The 17,881-nt window shown below is 35.3% G+C and overlaps 1 protein-coding gene and 1 non-coding gene across 2 annotated transcripts; both read right to left on the bottom strand.

The window, feature by feature from the left end:
* Positions 1-119: 119 nt before the first annotated feature.
* On the bottom strand, positions 120-8,140 carry Tudor-SN (Staphylococcal nuclease domain-containing protein 1). Its single transcript, XM_073075037.1, has 10 exons — positions 7,977-8,140; positions 7,478-7,599; positions 5,073-5,376; positions 4,772-4,942; positions 4,427-4,652; positions 3,818-4,034; positions 3,488-3,691; positions 2,423-3,401; positions 2,096-2,335; positions 120-1,803 (listed from the first exon to the last, which is right to left on the bottom strand). The coding sequence occupies exons 1-10, from the start codon at positions 8,025-8,027 to the stop codon at positions 1,630-1,632; spliced, it is 2,688 nt and encodes an 895-aa protein (XP_072931138.1). The 5' UTR covers positions 8,028-8,140; the 3' UTR covers positions 120-1,629.
* Positions 8,141-10,842: 2,702 nt separating this feature from the next.
* TRNAS-GCU (transfer RNA serine (anticodon GCU)) lies at positions 10,843-10,915 on the bottom strand. Its single transcript has one exon. It is a non-coding gene; the product is annotated as a tRNA-Ser (tRNA).
* Positions 10,916-17,881: the final 6,966 nt, after the last annotated feature.

A 17,881-nucleotide genomic window follows, 5' to 3' on the forward strand; every position in this document is an offset into this window, starting at 1 on the left:
GCTTTAAGTAGCTAAATTCATCTTTATTCATCATTATTCGAATTTATTTTATTGAAAATTCAAACAGCTTTCATATTCATAATTTACATACAAAGGGAATATAAATAAAACAAGATCAGTTAAATCCTAAAATATTTATTATAATATAATGTAAAATAACATTCCACGCACCATGTGGTACTCTAAATGTTTAAATGTTAAAAAAATTCATTTTATCTGATTTCTAATTAATGGTATTGAAAATGGCGGCTAGTTATATTAAGCGATTTTATATATAATAATTTATTTTATATATTAAATACCCACCAAGAAGATACAACCCGATAAAAGAAGTACCAGCGCCAATAAGTTCTGATTAGACAGAAGTAGAGAAAAACTGAATGATATTGGAAGCCATTTTCAATATCATTCTCACATACTCAAGATATAATCATTCCGAGGAGAGGTAGACGTTAAAATATTTCACATATTTATAAGTACAGGGATTATTATGCTTGTATATGATATAACCAGCATACAGCTACTCATGTAATATAAAAAAAAAAACATTTCTAATACATTCAGACTCCTCATACTATAATTTAATGAAAAAATCACACTTAGCTAACATTACATTGTTTATGTCTAATAGTTATAAGAGTGAGTGTCAAATAGGATAAAGAACAAAATATACAATCTACATAAGATGAAGCAAAAACGTCAGCAGATATTGCTACACGAAAAATATTACAGAACTTCAGCAATAAATGTAAATAAATAAAATAAAATAGATAAAGAAACTGAAAAAATGACAATCGTTAAATTTATTTGTATATGATAGAAATTTCATTAAGATCGATAAAAGCATAGTCTTTATTATTAATACAATAAATTCACTATCAATATAACTCTGTTTATAGACGAATAAGAGAAAATATAAAAATATGTAGACAGATTTAAACCTGATTAATTATACAATATTTGTGAAGTACAAATGGATTACTACAGTGTGTAGTACAATGAGACGTACATGAAAATTACACTACAATTTTCCCCGGCCAAATCGCGTTTTTACGCGACATAAATCTGCTCGGTAGTCACTTGTTATTAATCATCTTCAAGTCACTAAATAACGAGCCGAGGGAAGCCAGCATCAGTCGCATAAACTATCGAGTATATGCGAATATCTACGATCGCCAATTGTAATGTCATAATTCCTAGAGATGGATATATAATTATTAAAAGTGTTACTTAAGTCATTTTCTTCCTTATCATCAGATAAGAAAATCATTCACAACATGTATCTTTATTAGAATATGTATGACTTGTAAATGTAACTAATAGCACGAGGAAGGGGGGGGGAGGGGTCATTCCACGGGGAGGCAACGGGAGAACTTACCTATGTAAACATCGAGAAATGTAAACGTCAAGATACGAGTAATCTTTATAATAATAACAATCGCAATGATTTGAGTGCACCTCACTGTCGCACGTGTGCGGTAAGATGCGTGGTACGGATGCTTGCCCTCCAGCCTAAAGGCAGTCGTATATGGCGCGGTACACTACTCCCTCCGGTTGCGGGGAGGTGCACGTGGCGCAGCGGAGCGTGTGGGAGGGCAGTGCTGTTGCATCGTACCAGCGGAACAGCGGCTAGCGGCGCGCACCGAACTCCACCGCGTCATCCTCGGTGATGTCACCGTGCCGCCACAGGTTCAGGCGGGAGCTCTTGGCGTGCTCCTGGGCGGCACGGTACTCTGTCATCAGCGCGGCGAGTCGGTGGTCGCGAGTGCCCTCCACGAGCACCAATCCCTCTTTGATCAGGTTCTGTACAAAACAATTTGTGTGTGATTCCATGCAATCAAATGTATGTTATTCTATTCAAGTTTATCAGTTTAGAATATAAAATGGACGTCTTTATTATTTACCAAACTCATAACTACCTCACTGCTGAACAAGAGTTTTTAATCAGTGTGAGAGGGGTTTACAGCCATTGTACAGTCGGAATAACAGACAGGGCAAAATATTTCTAACGCTATTTAACTTAGAGCGAATCATGTACAATTATACAAACAATCAAGTAACCTTTTAAATAGAGTAATATAAGATGTTTTTTTACCTTTGCAATGTCAGCGTTGTTTAATGGATCAACAAGAGTAACTGCAGGAGGGGATCCGCGGTTCTCAACGTTCAAGAACAGTTTCTTGTTGAGCGTGTCCATGGAGAAGGCTCGCACTGCCTCAAGTCTATCATCAGAGTCCGATGGGAACTTCACACCCAATAGTGTATATTCATGGGCATAGTTGGGCTCAAGCTCGGTGCCAGGAGGGAGCAGTGCCAGCTTTGTCAAATTGACAGACTGAAAAATTATGAAAATGTTAGAAAATTATATTATATATTTCAATTTACATGTAGAATAATAGCCATAATGGCCACTCATAAATACCTCTCTATTTCCATAATCAATGTAGAAGATCTGGAAAGATTTATCATCAGTGATCTTTTCAATCCTGGCCCTGTACCACATATTGTCCAGAGAGAACTGAGCGGCACAGATTGCGCCTCGCCTAGGCACATAGGATCCAGGCAAGGGGGGATTGTTATGGAAGTCTTGACGAATCTTTTCCATTAAAGCTTCTAGCTTGCTTCCCGCATCAATGTATTGCACATAGAAGGTGCCTTCAGGAGTCACATCAGTGACAATCACTTTCTCATATTTCACAACACGATCTGTAGAGGTGGCATTCCTCTCCCTTTCGACTTCCTTCTCGGCTTCAACAAAGTCTCTCCAGATACCAACTCGATTCTTCTTTGCATTCTCCTCAGCATTCTTGATGGCGCGTGCGAATTCTGATGTCTCAGCTGTGTGGTGCATGGTCGCGAGTCCGTGATCTACCAGGGACACTGAAATATTATCGTTGTCGAGCCAGAGCCAGCCGATGAAGTTGCCGGCCTTATCCATTTCCTCAATCGAAACGATCACATCGCGCTGTAATACTCTTTCTTTTGTGAATTGCAACGCTTCCTCTCCGAAAGGTTCGGCCTCTTGCATGGCGCCGCCGCCGATGCCCGGCCTGGTTCCACGAGGACAGTTGATGCCCGCTAGCAGGAAGGTGACCAGCACAGATTCCTTGGGAATGTATAACCTCATTCGTGATCCGCTCGCCACAAACTCCACAGTGGCTTCCGTCTTTTGAGCCCTCTTTAGGAATGGGAAGAATTTCCTAGCCTTCGCTGAATCACCACTGGTGTCTTGGATACGGTGAGCGGGAATGTCCTTCTTGGCGTGAACGCCAATGCCAGCCTTTTGAGCTTTCAACTCTGCTTCGAGCAGTTTGTCGTAATGTGAGCTTCTTTGATCATTGTCGTTTCTGTATCTCACAACAGTTGCGAAACCTTCGCTGACCAACGCTTCTGCCATATTTCTATAAGAAAAAATATGGAGTTCATGTACATTACACATACACACTATACAAATAAAAAAGTAATAGTACATTAAAATAAAACTTACGTTCCACCAGCCACGACAGTGCAGCAAATCTTTTCTGGGAAGTTGTCCTTGGCAGGCTGGATGTAATCCACAGTCACATTGATCTTTTTACCGATTAGTCTTTTCCTCAGGAATTCACGTGCTTCAAACATCCATGGTACTCCATAGAGGGGTTTAAATCCTTTAGGTCTTGGCGACTGCTTGCCTTCATCATCAGCATTGTTCCTGTACAGTAATTTTTGATATAACATAAACAGAGAAAAGCTACATTAGGATATCGGGAATCTTGAATAATCTTTACATCCAATAAAATTGATTTTGATTTAAATTATAAATATATATTAAGCTTACTTTTCGCGAGGTGGTCGGACACTGGCAAGGAATATTTTCTTCTGAGTATTATTTGCCATTTTTACAACTAATGCATCTCCATTTACAACTTCCATAACAGTGGCGGTGAACTCTTTGTCTTTAGGAGCAATAACTGGGGCATTGCTGGTGTAATTTGTCCAAATGCGCAGCCTGCTGTCCTTGGCTACGCGTTCAGCTGCTCTCAGTTGTGCAGCACCTAGAACCGACATTTTATGATTAAGAAAAGCGAGGATACCCTCCATTTAAACTGAACTATGGGCATCATTAGTAGTAAATCTTGCGCCTTTTAATTGTCATACTCTTTCTGAGTGTCTATAACAGCTTTTATAATGCAAATATAGTTTTATTTTATACTCAACTGTTCACACATCATATTATCCTTGGCAAATGTCTTACTGACGAACAATGGAGAAACTTGTTCAGAGCGAACTAGATAAGAACTTTTGCAACAACAATATTAACATTTTAAAACAATTAGAATCACCGTAGCATATTCTCTGTAGGATTTTTTCAAAAATAGCTAGCTAGAAGAAATCTAGCTTTGGTTCACTAGACAAAATGTCATACTTATACAAAAACAATATTTACCCGATTTCATTACAGCCAGGGACCAGTCAACACATCTGGCGAAACCTTGTTTCAGTAATGCCTCTGCAATGTTGCCTTGCGGGTGTAGGATTGTTCCGACAAAGTTGTTATTGTTGACCGACTCCAAGACAACCTCTACTTCTTTTTGTAGCAGTCTAGATTCGACGAAAAACCGAGCTTCCTCAGCATACGGCTCTGAATCTCCATCTTGTTTGACTGCAGGGCACTGTCGGAACAGTTAAAAATAAATAATCACAAATATATTTTTAATTTCTATTACTTGATTTTACAATATCAATTTTCTTGTTGTACTGAATATACATACATGTCCAAAGGTTTACTCACCCTTATTCCTGATAGCATCAGAATTGCTTGGCAGAAATCGGGCAGCATGCAAAGGCGTACCGTAGATCCATCACGCACATATTCTATAATTGCCTTGACTGGTTGTCCATTCAGTTTGTTTACCATTTGTTTAGGATTCTCAACAGACCATTTGATGTCTCGTACATGATCCTACACATAGAGATCTATTAAAATCTTGGCACATACAGAAATATATTATATTAAGGAAAAAGTATTCAAAATTAACAAAAGTAAAATTTAGCACAGCAAAAAGTATATGTATAGAGTTATTAAAGATTACCTGCAAGTCTGTACCCCATACACCTTTTCCCTGTGTTTTGGCAACATCCTCAATTTCAACAAGCCTTTTCAACTGTGGGATGTTGCGACCACCATCTCTAACCTTAGCTAAACCTTCTGCAAGAAGGGCCTCAGTCATATTCTCATCTTTTGTTGGATCTTTCCCAGCCCACACTGTGCCATACTCTCTGGTAGCGGAATTTGGGGGTTTCTCAGCTTTGAAAATGACTTCTTTTCCAACAAGCTTCTTCCTTAAAAATTCGCGAGCTTCCCATGCGAACGGTTCATCTTTAGTCTCAATATCACTACAATATAAAAGTATTACATTTAATGTCATAATTTAGATAAAGATTCGCACAGCTTTTTTAAAATGCAATAAATACAGTTATAATATTTCTGTTTAAAAAGAAGTGCGTTCATAATATAAAATTAGTTATTTTTTACTTAGTAACGTCTTACAGCAGTGTTATCTATGTGTACAGACATATTTTTTAAACAAATCTATTTTAAAATCTTAATCCTTATCAATATGTAACATAAACACAGTTAATGATGCACTTTTGTTAACTTGCACTGGTGCACTTTTGAATCAGAAAAATATTTAAATTAGCAAGATTAAGCAGGACCTCACACTACACATTTGATAGCTAGATAAACAAAATTAAAATTTCTATACTCTAGAGATCACAGTGCGCAATTTCATCACAAAGCATTTATATATTATTTGTCAGGTTCCTTTCATCTTAATGTTTGATGGGGCATTGTGTATCTCGGATTAATTCCATAATTCATTGCACTGGGAGGTTCTCGTTGTTAAAGAGTGGTAGAGTTTGATGGGTGGTAAAACTGCTACACCTATTTTTAGCGTGAAGCACTAATTCTTATGTTTTGGTAGAAGGAGCAACCCTTAAGAGTGACAATATCAATCCATTTGGGCTGCAGAGTATGCCCAAGAATGAGACACACATTCATACTCTGTAAACACATTACCCTCCATAATCAGGTGTAATAGAGTATTTAAGTATTTTAATTAGAGTAAGATTGATACAGCACAGCAGTAAAATTGTCCACAAAGCAGTGCAAGCGCTACTGAGAAATGAGGTTTTGCTTCACAAGATTTGATAAATTTACAATTGGTTATCGACTAATAAGTATTTACACGTCTGCAGAGCAAATATTGATTCTTTAGCATATTCAACTTATTTATGTACCTCTTGTGAAGTTTGTTCAACAAATTTCATCCATCGAAATATAGACTTCCTCTTTTATATTACTTTTGAGGAACAAAGTGTCGTGCACGTGATTTATTTTTACATAATATGTTAAAACCTTTTTTTTAATAATGGCAAAGACATGGAATGAAATCTATGGAATAACACAAATCTTTTGTTGATAGTACTGCTCGTAATATTTCTTTGATCAAGTCTGATGCTGAGGAGTACACTAGATTTGAATACAGTAGCAACAATGAATTGGAAATGATCGTATCTATTAATAGATAGCAAGCCAAATGGGGGCACTGGAAAACTACTATGGCGAACTATTTTGTATCAAAGGTTCAACATTTTTGGATAAATTTTTGCTAATATTGCATTCTGAGTATTCACATTTTCTTCTCACTCCCTTTAAATTTATGACAATTTATTTCTGCATCAAATGTATTATTCAGATGTATTTAAGTTTTAATTTACTTTATAATCCCATAAGTATTTTATACTACTTGCTCAGCATATTTAATTATTTTTTTATTACGTATTAATATCACTAAACTCTTGTTGGTCAAACAAAACAAAATATTTTTTAGAAAGATTTTTACTCAAGTTCAAATTTTTCTTCAGGTAAATTTAGATGACCATGTAATCTAGCTAGCACATGTGAAAAATGCAAAGTTATGAAAGGGAAAAAAAATTTGTGATCAAAATTTTTCTTCAATTTTTTTTTATTGATAGTTTTTATCAGATAATTTCAAGAAAAACCTGGTAGCTTTTAGTTTTATTGATAAATTTATTTCAACAAAGTTAAACAGTAAAAAACTAAATACAAATTAAAATATTTCCACAATCCTCAATTATTTTTTATAAATTATTATTATTATTTAAATATATTTTGAAAATTTAAGAGTGCCATAATAATACAATATTGTTTCCAGTTAGTAACATACTGGTGTGTAACATATTGACCAACAAGTTTATTACTCAATAGTGAATTTCAGCTTGACTTTCACTTTGAGCCATATTATATGATCATATTTTAAATACATGTATCGAAGAATCTCTTCACCACTGCTGCAGTGCTGGAAATTTTACGTGCATTATTTCGTCGCGGTGCTTTCGTGTTGTTATGATAACATAGAATATACAAGTGGAGTCATTTTGCAATAACATTCTAGTGGGCGAGTATGCTCACCTGTTGGGGGTACGCTGGCGGGCGAGCTTTGGCGCGGTGATCCCCGACAGGGCGATCACTTTCTCGGGTGGCGGCCCGCCCTGAGGCTGTTTCCTTATAACGATCGTATCTCCCGACAACACCTGTAAATATACCCATTTGCTGTTTCACTCAATTCATCCTGTCTATAATTCCAAATTTAAATAATATTTTATGATATTTCAATCAAATAGTTTGTAATCAATCGGCGTTTAAATGGATCGATAACCGATGTGTTGAGCGCATCCATCTTATAATACATTGTAGGCATAATCTTGTCGATCTAGCCGGAATCCGACCAAGATTTTTCTCAACGAATATAAGTTAAGTGAATAATGAATGGCACTAGATTGCACATAATCTTTGTAATATAGGAGACACGGTGCCAACAGGGCAAGATGCATTTATGAAATTAGCACGAGGCATCGCTATTGCAAAGCTAAGGTTGACGAAAGCAAAAAAATAACGATTGATGTATTACCTGCTTCACTATTCCAATTTTATAATTCGGAGTTGGTGCTGGAGCACTCATTTTTAATAGGAGTCACTGTGATAACGTGATGAAAGGATTAGATGCTAAAAATTACTGACGAACGCACACGGCACAACTATAAGAACTGGCGAAACGTGGCGGACGGCGAGTGTTTCCAGATCTAAAATACATAGCACAGCTTATCAATAAATTTTAGTTACTTTCACTTCATTGGCAAAACTTATATTTTTTATCTGTGTCTTAAATTAAGTTAAATTCATTTTTACGGGTTTCCAATAGAAATAATGAGTATTTTATGTTGTGAAGCTAAATATATTATGCTCTACAATATAAATTTACTTATTTCAAAGAGTATATTATGATTACTTAACTATATCTTTTTGAAGAAAAGAATAATCTACACTATCCGAAAAAATATTTTTGTAGCGCGTCCAATTCGTCTTGTAATTTTACGTTAAAAACACTAATAATTAATCTACCTAATTCAGTTCTCAAAAGCGTTTTGTCAGAAACACTAAAATTTTTTAAACCATTTAAAATACTTCCAACATGGCGTTTGATGTACAACGCGGGCCACATCTACATGCCGCCAATCAATATTTCGTTCGGAAACAGTAAAGTGTAGTCTGTAAGTTCTTAAAATACTTTTATTTTGTAATGATTGTAACAAATTACGACGAATTCATTTTAAACTTAAGAATACTATATTTATTTACCATTATAAAATACTGCAAATAGCAAATATTTTTATAAGCCAACTAAGCCCAGAAAAAATTAAAAAGCCAGTGTGATCTTTCTAATAAATAAATAATAAAATCATTAAATTTGTGTGTTCGTCCACATGATTGAAGGGATTGGCTGAAAGTAAAGTGACGTCACCCACTTGTAAATATTAAAATGTCAGTCAAACATTCGTTGAGTGCCTCATTGAAAATTTTTCGATTTTATTAAGTTTATATTTCTCAAAACTTTATAAAAGCTAAATAAATTTATAAATAACTTTCAATGTTTATCATCTGAAGAATGCTTATCGCTATCGTACTTTCGTAATTAACTTCGTTAAAAATATCGTGACATCACTGGCTGACATACGAGTTCCTACATAGGTTACTAATACTATACTCTTTGCATACGAGGCATGTCATATATATATACTAGATGCCGCGGTGAACTTCGTACCACCTAACTATGAGTGACTATCTGCACCCCGTGGTTTCACTCGTGTAATTTATGTTTTATGTCCATAAAATACTGGTAAATGTTAGGAAATGGCCACAGGAGAACAGGAAAATAAAAAATACAATTAAATAAAATCCACTCTACCTCTCTGCACTCTGTTATTTTTACAAACACGCGAAAAGAAGTACCTATAACTTCAATAACGGTTTATTTAAAACTTTCTTTACTTATAGTACTTTAATGGGGTTGATTGTTGAATAGCTAAAAATGCTGAAACAGGTGTGTAAATAGAAAGTCCGTTTATAACAGTCTTAAGGGTTGATCGAAAAAAAAAAACAAACAGTGACTCAGATACTTCATTATTTCTTATGATAATTTTCTTAATGCTCCAAATTAACGGATTTTAAATTATAGTTCCATACCCGATTAAACGACCCTAAGGGTTGATTTTCCAAAAACGGTGAAATATGTGTTCTATTATTTTTAATCAAAAAGCTAAATTCCAAGTTTCATAGACTTTGCTTCAAAATCTGCCGACTTCTAACCGAAGTGCCTTCTAAAGCCAAATGCAATTTTTTAGTCTTTGCTTCCAAATTAACGGATTTTAAAATAAAATTCCAACCACTATTTAACCAATTTAAGGGCCGATTTTCCTAATATCGTAAAATAGATATATAATTACTTTCTATCAAAATCCCAAATACCAATTTTCATATAGTTTTGCATCAAAACTGGGGGACTTTAATACAAACTCAACCCTTATTTATTCACGGAAACGCGGTCAAACAGGATAAAAAGTATCCTATGTCCGTTTCCTGGTTCTAAGCTACCTCTCCACCAATTTTCAGCCAAATCGGTTAAGCCGTTCTTGAGTTATAAAATGACTTCACGGAAACGCGGTCGAACGGGATAATAAGTATCCTATGTCCTTTTCCTGGTTCTAAGCTACCTCTCCACCAAATTTCAGCCAACTCGGTTCAGCCATTCTTGAGTTATAGTGTAACTAACACGACTTTCTTTTATATATATAGATATTGAATCAGCACGTGTTCGAAAATAACTCAATTATAACTAAATTTTTTTTCAATTCGATCTAAGCGCCAACTGTTGGGAAAAACTATCATTAAAATAGATTATTATTTAATATTTGAAACTGCGATGGTACCGAAGTCTGTCGAATCCAATGTGAAACATTCCAAAATAAACAACCAATTACGAGTTAAAAATTAATTAAAAAAACCTTTTCCCACGGACTAAATTGTGAATCTAAACCATTCTCAAGTCCCCTTGAACACACACAACAAATTGCATCAAAATCAGTCCACTCGTTTAGAAGGAGTTCAGTGACATACACACGCACATAAGAAATATAAATAAAATAAATAATATATATATTTATATATGTATAAAACTTGACCAAAAAATAAGTCTTTAAGATTATGTAAAATTTAAATTTAAAAAAAAAATATAATTAAAATATAATTATTAAATATTATTATTTTTCATTTATTATATATTTATTGTATAATTTATTTATTTTCATTGTTACATACAAAATTATTTATAAAGAACAAAATTACAATAATAAAAAAGGGTAGAATATATTTAAAAGAGAAGAAAGGATTCAAAAAAGAAAAAAAGACAAATTTAAACAAAAAGACATGGATATTCCAAATGCTCTCGGGTGGAATCGAACCACCGCCTCCCAGCTTAGCAGCCGAACGCGCTAACCACTGCGCCACGAGAGCTCTTCTAGTTGGGGCGAAATTTTGCTACAGTTTGCACTGTATATACTTTTACAATATTGATTGTGTGTGTTTACAATGTTTTTGTCGCTAAATTATATTTTCTTTTGCTGGCTTACTTTTTGTCATGAAATGAAGTATTTAAATTAGGCCTTGGAAATGAAATTTGTGGATACATCGCTTAGAATATTTGTAATAAGCAGGTCAAAATACATGTCCCTACAAAAATTCAGATTAATCAGAAACTACACCGCTTCAGTGAACACACCACGTGCTACTAGTTATATCTTATCGTCAATACTATAAAGGCTCTGAGAGCATCTTGAAGCAAGTAAAATGCTTAATTCGTTGCCCAAGTTACACGTAAGTAACATATTGGTGTAAAGATTTAAGTTCTAAGTCTAACCGATTGGAGACCTTTGGGGTTTGGGACGATGTGTGTGTGAAACTGAATAAAGTAGGCTAAAATGTTATTGTAGTGTTGTTGTTGTTGTGTTATTGTATACTTACCACGTTACGTTTATACGTTTTGACAAATATGACTGTTTTGGTATTTGCTTACCTATTTGCCCATACAAATTCCAATCAGCGACTCTAGCGGATTGTATCAGAGCTATAGTGTCAGTAACGTAACATTAAATGTCTAAATTGACAAAATGGCGCTTTATGTTTTGTCTCCCTTTTGCGAACATGTGAAGCAGACAAAAAGACTTGAGCACTTACTCATTGTTACGTTTACTCAGTCTACTGAAGCAAACGGAACAGAATAATGGATTGAGAAACGTAACGTAAAATTGTGGGATGTTTTGAAAACTCATGGTAAGGGTACAGACTACAGATATCCAAATTTTCATTCAGGTGTCTGTCCGCCTGGGGATCGAACCCGGAACCCTTTGCGAGTGAAACCGATATGTTGACGGCTCCGCAACTATAGGTTTCGGTCGTCGATAGGTTCTATACTCTTAAATAAAGTAAATAAACACTAAGAAAGTTTGCAAATTGATAATATAGGGTTGAATGTGTTATGGAAATCCGTGAGTTTATAGTTATCCAAGTGAAATTTACTATAAGTAAGTAATGCTATATAAGTATAACGCTTTTGGTTACAAATCAAATTAAAGTATGGAATTGTTTTTGAAAATTCCATACCTACACGAGGTAAAATTGGGTTAATTATATTCTGTATTATTATTTATCACGAAGCCGCGGTTAACTGCTAGTGAATACTTTGAACTCATTTAGTTCCGTACCCAAAGTAAAATTAACTGGTATTTATTATAATAAATATGAACCATAAAACATATTTTAATGAAGTTATTTTAATTTTATTATACGTTGTTTACGTATCATTCGTGATCACCCCAACGCTATCTATTGTTTTGTCATATAATTTGTTTATATTTTAGTATAGTTTAATTGGTGTGGCATCGTTGGTCAGAGTTGCACGACGTACAGGGCCGCACTGAAATCAGTCGCCGGAGTCTGTTATTTCTCACAGGCATCGGCAGAGACTGAGTGCAACCATTTTTGCTGCTATACTGTATCGTTTACGTCACGTGTTATTTTATTTGTTATTATTTTTATTGTATCCCTTCCATTGTTATTATTTTCTTTTGTATGTTGTAACTTGTATAGCATGTAAAATAAATGGTTTCTTTCTTCTTTCTTTTCTTTCTTTATATAACTAAGTATTGTTGAAAATAATAAAATGAATAAAAATAAGTAAAAAATAATGAACATTTGGTGGTACGGAAGCGTCCATGTGCGAGTTCGACACGTATTTGGCGAATTATTTGTATTCGTGAAAGTCGTGTGATCTCTACCAATTCTCACTTGGAGAGCAAGAGAATAGCCTACATCCCCCTTACTCAAACAAAACCGAGCCCAGCAGAAGGATAATAAGATGCTATCCTGCCATAATATTATTCGTGGGAAGCAACCCTTCAAATTACGAAAGGAAATCTGTGAGGAGATTTTTAATTTCAAATTACTTATATCTAAGTAAATATATGTTATTTGAAATTTAATTTTATACAATAGCAATTACAAATTATATATATATTTACCTAACGATAAGGCAGACGGGCTGCCTGGTGGAAAGTAGTCACCGTCGCCTATGGACATTTGCAACACCAGGGGAGTCGCCATCGCCGCATGCATCGCCGGCTTCGGAGGAGAACTCTTTTTACACCCCTCTTGAAGAGCCCCATGTCATAGCGCTCAGGGAATACTTCAGGACCGCCACAGGTCCAGTTGATGTGGATGGAACTTCGTCCTTCGGCGAGTGGTGCGATGAAGGAAGGGTGACGTAGGCACCAGATCAAACAGTTCCTCAGAACACTCACCATTGTAAAGTGGGTAGAACACGCAGAGGGAACCTATGTCCATCCGCAGGCTTAGGGGTTCTAACCGATCAGAGATCGCTATATTATCGATGATTCGCACCGTGCGTTTCTGTACGGAGTCAAGTGGATTAAGCTTGTGGCGCCCCTGCCCAGACATACGAGCAGTACTCCATGTGGGGCCTCACTGGCGCTTTATAATGCAGAAGGAGTTGCCCCCTGTGAAGTACCCCTTGGCTCTGTTCAGGGCGCCCAATTTCTTTGACGCTAATTTGGCTTTCACTTCCAAACTGCTGACTCCGATACTGCACGTCACATCACAGAGATGTCAACTTCCAGGATTCTTACACTTTTACCAATGGTGAGCGAGGTACCTTGGAACCTAGGTGCAATGCTGAATGGGTTTTTTAGCGGTAAACGCGCAGACTTGTGTCTTTGTGGGGTTAAACTCAACAAGGTTAAGTAGACCCCATTCCGAGACCCGCTCCAGAGAGTCCTCGATTTCGGATACAAGTCGAATTCTGCCTTCTTCCACGAGTGTCCGAGAGGTGTTCGCATGGCCTGTATATACAGCATCTCCCGTGCTATCATCTGCATAGCAATGAATGTTATCGGTTTGTAGCAACATATCATTGATATGCAGAATGAAAAGCATTGGAGATAAGACAGACCCTTGGGACATGCCAGCATTTATGGGTTTCGTGTCTGAGCAGCACCCGTCAACGACGACGTTAATATTCCGCTCAGACAGAAAGCTGGCTGTCCATGTGCATAACCTTTCGGGAATACTGTAAGATGGTAGCTTCGAGAAGGGCCCTATGCCATACCCGGTCAAAGGCCTTAGCGATGTCCAGTCTTACGGCCAATACCTCCCCGTTGCTCTCAACAGCTTGTGCCTAACGGTGAGTTAGGGACACAAGAAGATCACCAGCTGATCGGCCCTTGCGAAAACGGTACAAGGGCAACCTTCCACAAAGACGGTACTTGTCCTGTGGTGTAGGAAAGCGAGAATAGGCGAGTTAAGATCGGAGTCAACTCGGAAGCGCACGTGCTGAGTACCACCGCGGGGATTTCGTCTCCTTCACTCGACTTCTTGAAAACGAGGGACAATAGAGCTCGCCTGACAGACTTCTGCGTAAAGCGGTTATCTCACACCATGGGATGGCAGGCGTTGTGACCCCTCTGTCATCAAGAGTCGAGTTTGAAGTAAAGAGGGTATCAAGAAGATCGGCTTTCCCAATTGCCGTATGGGCCAAAGAATCATCTGGTTTCTGCAGGATGTGCTTAGACTTCACCTTGGCCATATGCTTCTTCGCTGAACGGGAGGCAGCATTAAACACGGTTCGGAGTTCGGGGGTTTTTGGGTCCTTGCTAGCGTGTGCTGATGCCCAGATTTGGAAGGCCTCCTGATTAAGGCTTAGCACTTTAGCACAAGACCCACAAAACCAGGTCTGACTCCGTCCGCCGACGGATAATAAAACACTTTCCCAAAACCTGTCAAATACCCTTGAGAGAGGTATTTAGTATGAGTATAAATATAGTTTATACACAAAGTTTTAATATTATAATAGTAAAAAATATATTATGTAATATTACTGCTAAATATTTTTATTCTTGAAGAAAGCATTTTATTGTTGTTGGAATATAGCAAAAACTCAAGCCTCTTATAATGTATAATATTCAAGTAGGTTATATATGATAAAGCTGGCAGCTGAAAAACATATATTTTTACTTCTTCTAATTTGTCATTCTGTCAATGATTCGATATAATAAAAAGTATCTTTTTGGAGTGAATTTTATTTTATTATATTTCATAGTTTATTTTCTCGTTCTCCTGTGGCCTATTCCCAACAGGTTATGGGCCCAGGCTACGCTATCGTAAAATATTGAAAAATATAGTCATCTACTAAGTATAAAATTTATGTAATATTTCAAACATGGAGTCGCGGAAGAAAAAGACACATGAAAAATGTTTGATGGCGAACGGCGATGGCAAACAATAATATATAAGTGTCTAAACCAATACCGTCTACGGCGAAAATAATAATGGATGACTTAAATAAAATTACGAATGGAGAATTTTTTTGGCTACACAATTATTTTGACTGCGTAAGAAACAACTTAATTTGGAATTGCGACCAGATATCAAACGCTGATACAACTTCTTTTAATGATTGAGTAATATGATCACTAACTTGGTGCTAAACTTGATTAAATGGATCAATGGATGAAATGGATCGACGGATTATGGATCAAAGGATGAAACGAATCGACGGAATGCATATAATTCAATGTCTCATCTTTTAGATTCAATGAATACATTCAAAATGTTCAAAGTAAAATTGAGACCTGAAACAACTGAACTTCAAATATCACACGCTTGTAAAAAATATAAATTTTAATATAGAAAAATGTGTAAACTACTACAAGAATACTTACTACATCATGCAGATACACAAGCTAATATGAATTTTTATCATGGAAACTGTTGGTGTAAAAATTATATTTTTTGCGATCTGAACCCGTCGCTATTACTGATGCTAACTGTCATTATATCAAGTACCTAATTGCAACAAAATGGAGACAGTAGTAGCTATATAACTGTAAATGCATTGGACACTGCAAATAAAAATAAGGACAGTTTCGCTTTTATGTCTTAAAAATGAAATTTATTTGATTTTTGTTCCAATTCTAACCCTGACACTTGTTTTTCTTTTAGATTTGAAAACTCTGATCACTTTGAAAATACAAAGGATTAATATGTGTCAAATGACAGACTACGTTTAAAATTGGAGGAGCTAAAGATTTGGTAAAGGTCAAAAACAAAGAATTTAAAATTCTATACTGTTCACCAAAAGTTCTGTGGAACTTTAGTTCTATGGAACTTAAGCTGTACCTATGCAGCTTCTTAGTAAATCGAATTGAATAATAAAAGGTATGTGCCGGTTATTAAAAAATGAAGGGCATATTTATAAAAATAGTAAATGTCTAATATGTAGTATAAAGGATGATAGTATCATTATTTTTCATAAAATGATAGATCACAGTATAAAATAAACTTAATTCAAAGTTAGAAATCATATTAGTTATGGCACAAACGGTCACTTGAATAAACAGAAATTAAATTTGAATAGCAGTGATAGCCTAATGGTTAAGAAACTCGACCTGTCTAACGAAGGGTCCGAGGTTCAAATCCCAGGCAATCCTGAAAACCTCTGAATTTTTTCAAAGTTATGTGTGTATTAGAAATTAATTATTACTTGCTTAAAAGCTAAAGGAAAACATCGTGAAGAAATCTTCTACACCTGAAAGATTTATATAATAAAAAATCTGAAAGGTATGTGAGTCTACCAATACTCACTTGGCTAACGCGATGGATTATGACCTAAACCTTCTCATTCTGATAGGAGACTCATGCCCAGCAGTGGGACAATAAATGGGTTGATAAAATTTGAATATTTTTAAAGATTTTATTATTGACCGTCATGTGACAATCTTGAATACTTATATGTAATCTGTGATCTTGAATTTCTGAAAGTCAAGACTGACCAGCTAATGGTAAAAAAAAACCATTTTTTTTTTTTATTATTCACTGTGATGTTTGCGATTCGATAACGTCGACTTCCTTTGATGACAAAAATTGTCTTTATGTTACATGTATTTTAAATGGGAAATAAGTATCATTTTAAAAGTCTAAAAGTGAAAATGTATCCTATAGTAACATTATTCATTTACATTATGATAATGATCGAGAATATATTTCTGAAATAATGAACTTAAGGAGTTTTTGTTGGCAAGATAATTATGTATCATTAAAATTTACCTTATAAAACACAATAAAATGGTGAAACAGAGCAAATGAATCGTATATTAACCGAAATGGTTGTAAATGCGAAATTAAATAAAGCTTTTGGGGTGAAGCTGTTACAACAGTCATATACCTACTTATATTTATAAAAATATACATATTCCCCACTAAAGCTCTGATAATAAATAAATAAAACACCATGTAAATTGTGGCAAGGTAAAAACAAAAATCGATCATATTAAAATGTTTTGGTGCTACTGCTACGTTCGTAACACAGTTAGCAAGATTAAAGATAAAAATATTTTAGATCCAGCCTAGTTGGTAAAGATTTTTATGGATATACATTATTAAATATTAAAAGTAATGAAATGTCCATAGCTGCTAAGCAGATGTAGTTGATGAATTAAATATTGAAAATAATGACAACAAACATTGAGCATTACATATCAATATAAAATTTAGAAAACCTGACTCTGATTCGGCGAAACTAATTGAAAGCTAACAACAACATTCCTTAAATGATAATGCGTCAACAATAACTATTAAATACTTGATCAATCCCTGAATTATTATATACGGATGCACAATCCTGATAGCTGATTTTTATTAAGTACTTTGCAATAATTACCTAAATAATTTAAAGGTATTTTAAGGTGCCTATTAAATGGTGAAAAGCAGTACAAAGTGAAATTAAGCCACAAAGGAGCAATCAAATCTGATATTTTGTTTACAGACCTAAATATGTTAACATTATTAGTTGCAAGTGGGTATTTACCACAAATAATAATGAACTAAGTAGGTAAATCAGAAAAAATAACA

This window comes from Epargyreus clarus, unplaced genomic scaffold, assembly GCF_041222505.1.
Source record: "Epargyreus clarus isolate Ecla_fem2 unplaced genomic scaffold, WU_Ecla_fem_2.2 ptg000007l, whole genome shotgun sequence".
In the NCBI taxonomy this organism is placed as follows: Eukaryota; Metazoa; Arthropoda; class Insecta; order Lepidoptera; family Hesperiidae; genus Epargyreus; species Epargyreus clarus.

What these genes read in the sequence shown, in the direction of transcription:
- Tudor-SN (XM_073075037.1), bottom strand. Translation starts at nt 8,027, where the DNA reads ATGAGTGCTCCAGCACCAACTCCGAATTATAAAATTGGAATAGTGAAG. An exon ending in CCTGGCTGTAATGAAATCGG is followed by an intron (nt 4,035 to 4,426) that starts GTAAATATTGTT and finishes TGTCGGTTCTAG; the next exon opens with GTGCTGCACAACTGAGAGCA. An exon ending in TTGATTATGGAAATAGAGAG is followed by an intron (nt 2,336 to 2,422) that starts GTATTTATGAGT and finishes ATAATTTTTCAG; the next exon opens with TCTGTCAATTTGACAAAGCT.